Source organism: Helobdella robusta (genome assembly GCF_000326865.2).
Source record: "Helobdella robusta unplaced genomic scaffold HELROscaffold_11, whole genome shotgun sequence".
Taxonomy (NCBI): domain Eukaryota; kingdom Metazoa; phylum Annelida; class Clitellata; order Rhynchobdellida; family Glossiphoniidae; genus Helobdella; species Helobdella robusta.
In genome coordinates this window covers 3956817-3961292 of record NW_008703617.1, presented here as the reverse complement: position 1 = coordinate 3961292, position 4476 = coordinate 3956817, and the positions used below count along the sequence as shown (strand labels likewise).

General features: G+C 29.9%; 1 protein-coding gene across 1 annotated transcript in view; it reads right to left on the bottom strand.

Moving 5' to 3' along the window:
• HELRODRAFT_190259 (hypothetical protein) overlaps positions 1–4476 on the bottom strand; it is a gene marked incomplete at its 5' end in the record, with an annotated part of 10520 nt that extends 6044 nt beyond the window's left edge. Inside the window, 10 exons of the mRNA XM_009013008.1 lie at positions 66–184; positions 476–536; positions 1080–1204; positions 1508–1594; positions 1941–2095; positions 2261–2313; positions 2440–2522; positions 2744–2902; positions 3830–3995; positions 4463–4476. Of these exons, the coding sequence (XP_009011256.1) occupies positions 66–184; positions 476–536; positions 1080–1204; positions 1508–1594; positions 1941–2095; positions 2261–2313; positions 2440–2522; positions 2744–2902; positions 3830–3995; positions 4463–4476 (1022 nt within the window). The remainder of the gene's footprint in view (positions 1–65; positions 185–475; positions 537–1079; positions 1205–1507; positions 1595–1940; positions 2096–2260; positions 2314–2439; positions 2523–2743; positions 2903–3829; positions 3996–4462) is intronic.

The following is a 4476-nucleotide window of genomic DNA, read 5'->3' as shown; positions in this document are numbered from 1 at the left end:
AAAAGATTTGACAAAAATATAGGCAACAAAGAACTGAAAACAGCAAGAATAATTTGGAGTAATACCGACCGGTAAAATTCTGCTGTTGCTGCTGCAGACCAGCCAACATGGAGGCTGTAGCAGGCAGAACAGATGGTGGCATGAACGCGAGCTGCTGCTGAAATGTGGCATACTCGTGTTGTACCTGACAATGATGAAGATGTTTATGAAGACGTTCATGAGAGTGATGATGAAGATGACGATAAAGATGTTCATGAGAGTGATGATGAAGATTACGATGGTGGCGAAGATGAATGATGAAGATTAAAATGGTGGTGAGAAAAAAAAGCAAGGTAACGTTGTCATTGAAGATAACGATGATAATGAAGGTGTCTTTAAAGATAACAGTAGTGATAATATAGAACATTAATAATGCCGACAAAATGATGATGGTGGTGAAGAGATGTTTATCGACCATCTAGCAGCAGATACTAACAGTCTGTAGAAGATTCTGTGCCAGCGTTCTTGCTTGATTCAACCCGACATGGTTGCTATGCCTATGCAGACGTGCGAGAATTTTAATTTAAATACACCCCGTTGTATTTGTATTAAATAGAAGTAAAACTCGGTTTTTATACATGAAAATCACTGTTTTATGTAAAAAATCAACCAAAAATTGGCGTGATATGCAAAAAAATGACAAGTTTATAATTTTTTGTCCCCAATCACATTTGCAAATTTTTTAATATTTGCCAAATTTCGACCATCGTCAAATTTGTCTCATCTCTCACTGCATACATCTAATAATTATAAATAACAAAAAGAAAAAAGACAAATAAAAGTAACAATTGCAACATTAAGTCTATGATAAACAGATACCAATTGAACAGAAATGTAACACATACAATGATTCATTGTGCTTGTTCATAATATAAGTACGAAACAGATGAATGTTAGGTACAAATTAATGAACTACTTATAAATAACCATAGTGATAACAAAACAACAAAAATCTAAGCACTACACAACTAAAACAATAACAAAAAGATACCAACAATAATTGTTGTTATAATAACAAATAAGAAAAATCTCAATCTAACTGAATGTAAATGTGCATGGGTTCAAATGCTTCCCGACCAGAAGTTGGTTCGTTGAAACCCGACCCGCGGCCTCTAAGAAGGACCTTTGCCCCTGTTTCTGATTGGATATGATGTAGGTAGGTACCCTGTTGTTGGGACGGTTGTTATTAACCATTTCAATGTGACCATAAGTAAAACTGCCATACTTTTTATTTTCTATGGCTGCTAAAGCCTTATTAAATGCACTTTTGGAGTTGCTACAATCTTATTATATGGTCTTTTGGAGTTGTTACAATCTTATTAAATGGTTTTTATTTATGATGATGGTTGATGTGTGGTGTCATGCTTGTTATTTAGTTCAATCGCATATTAGTTGAAATTAAAAGGAATTACCATAATTTATTGAGAATTGGATGAAAAATTAACACAGAAAACTATTAAAAACCAACATTGGGGCCGAGCAATTTTGTCTTAATGTCGAAGGTGGGAGGGGCTTGTTCCAGGCCAATGAAGAGTTTATCTTGAACAAAAGCAAGCTGATTTATTAGTCAATTAGTGATTAGGTTAGTGTCATCATTTTGTTGAATGAACAGTGAACAGACACACATGTGGTGTGGTGAGTTGAAGTGATTGATGGGTGGCTGATTATTTGAGGGTGGTGTGAGACGGGGGCGTTATGAAAATGATGAAATTATATTATAATAATTCTTGTAATGTAATAATTTTGTGAATATAACAAAGACAAATGATAACTCCCTTTTATATATTTATAATTCTATAATTAATTCCTTCAAAACTAAACAGTTCCACAATTAATTGCACACGCAACAAAAAGGTCAATAAAATAAAAATACTAATGAAATGAAGAAACAAAGCTCTCACAGTTTGTGGTGTAAAATTAAGTGATGATGGCGGTCCGGGCATAAGTAATGGTTTGCTGGTAGTACTTAAGGGCATGTTCTGAGACATGATTGACAGGCTGGTAGGTGGGATGTTACATGTGGAGCTTATAATGCTTGTGATTCGTTGTACAGCCACTAATCATTATTTGCATTTTATTTTTTTGTATTTTTTGGTTAAAATTAGGGAAAAAAAGAAATTATGTAAAAAGTTAAGTTATAATAATAAAACAAATTTTTAAAATAAATATTTAATATTTTTATTATTTTAATGTAAAATTATGAATTAATAAATTTGCTTACATTCTACACTAGAGGCCACTGCTCCTTGAACACATAAGTGCAGTGCTTTTTCACTGAACAATAATAAAAATTGAATATTTTAAAACATTTCAACAACAAAAAAAATAAGTGAAATTGACAAAAAAAAACCCAGCAATATAAAAACATTACAGTCGATAGCAGATCACAGAAAACCCAACCCAGTTAACTTGGACATCATTTTTTCGGTCGAGGTCATGAACCGACCTTTAGTGGAAACCTTCGCCCCACTCATTTTTGATATCTTTGATTCAATTAAAGATTAGGAATAAGTTATGAAGTTCAGTGTGAAGTATTTTAGTATTAGATAACATTAACTAATTAAGTTGGCCAAAGTTATAAAAGGACGATACAAGATAAATCTCATTTATTAGCATATAATGAGAATGAACAATAAAAACAGCAATATTATATATGTAAAAAGTGATGTAAAGATTGACAAAAAGAATTTAAAGAAGTACTGACATCTTCTTGAGTGACACTTCTTGTTAGGAGGTTTCGACATGCCAGAGGAATCTCGTTTATGTCGATCTCGACAGTGCACTGCTGGTCGTGTGACGTTGTTCCAACTAACAATCCTCTACTTCCTCCTAATGTTGGCAGTGCTTGTGCTGCTGGGTCATTCTGTATTTGAATATTAATACATTTATTGGCAAAATTTCACTTTGCGACTCAACTATCTATCTAAAAAATGGCATGTTTTAAGCACTTACCTGAATCAACATTAAAAAATTCTATATGGTGCATGCCATATGGATATGACTCTCAAATTTTGATAATATATTCTATAATAGATTTAGGAACAAGGCTTATAATTTACACATGTCTTTTTATGTATATGCATAATTCAATATGCCATCTTATATATTAATTTATTAATTTTATATACATGCATATTAAGACAAGATAAAAACTTTAAACATAATCTTGAAAGGCAGTAGATGCTTATTAATACCTATTTTAATATGAATACAGAAAAAATTAAAGTAAGCTACATTTTAAGTTTTTTTTTATACATCAACTCTACTTTTACAACTTTACTTTTACTAACAGTTTCTAATATAAAGTTTGTACCTTAAAGTTGAAATTTTAAATTTTGTATCTTTTTAATGTTTATATTTTATTAAAGAATAAAGTTTCTGCCATAAAAATTTATATTTTCTAGCTTTTTTTGTTATTTGTCTAATAATTTTATTTAAATTCTATTAAAATACTCAGCCTAAAATTTGTTATATTTACTATACTCTTTAGTTATAAATTATGAAAATTAATAAAACTATAATTTAATATAAAGTAAATGAATGAAGTAGGAATCAAATATATGAAAAATTTTTATTTTTACTATTAATTAATAATTAATTAATTATTAATTGAATACTAAATTTTAAAAATTTAAAAATTTGTTTTATAAAAAATGTTTTGTTCATTTTATTATCTTTTACTAAATAAATAAATTTTTTACTAATTTAATTTTATTCGTAACTTTTAATTTTTACCTATAAGCGATTTTCGATAAAAACCCAGAATGCAAAGTAAACACATGTAAACTACCATGTTGTGAACTTCAGCAGCCGATCTTGCTGAATTTTCTTCCGGCAGTTTTAGGAAGCCTTCCGCAATTAATCTGCTATTAATTTTTTTGGCAACCTCCCTAGCAGCTTCCAGACATTTGGGTCTCACGCGAGGCGTCTGGTCGTCCCATTTTCGGCCTTTTTTCCTAAAAAAATTATAGAAAAAAAAATTTATTTAAAAATTCAAATTTACGAAGTATTTTGAGAAGTGTTTAATCAAATAAACTAAATAAAAAACAAACTTACATTTCGAATTATTTCAAATATATTTAATAAAATTAATTTTAAAGAGCGTGTTAACTTATGGCGTTATCAATGAAAATATCCTTGAGAAAAGAAAGACTCGAGAGGCAGACATTTTGTTTTTACCATAGTATAGTATAATAATTTTTTTGAATTTTTATCATCTTTTTTGACTGGTCGATCTACTCTCAGCCTTGTACCACAGCAAAATTTCTTGTATTAATTAAACGCAGTTGACAGTTAAATGAGTTTATCTCCTGAAAATTTGTCAAAATGTCATTAAAATTAAAGAAGCCTAATAGAAACAAATGAATGTTTAACAAGAAAATCAACCATACGGTGATTAAAAGAACATTGCAATAAAGAGCACCTCATGAAAGACAT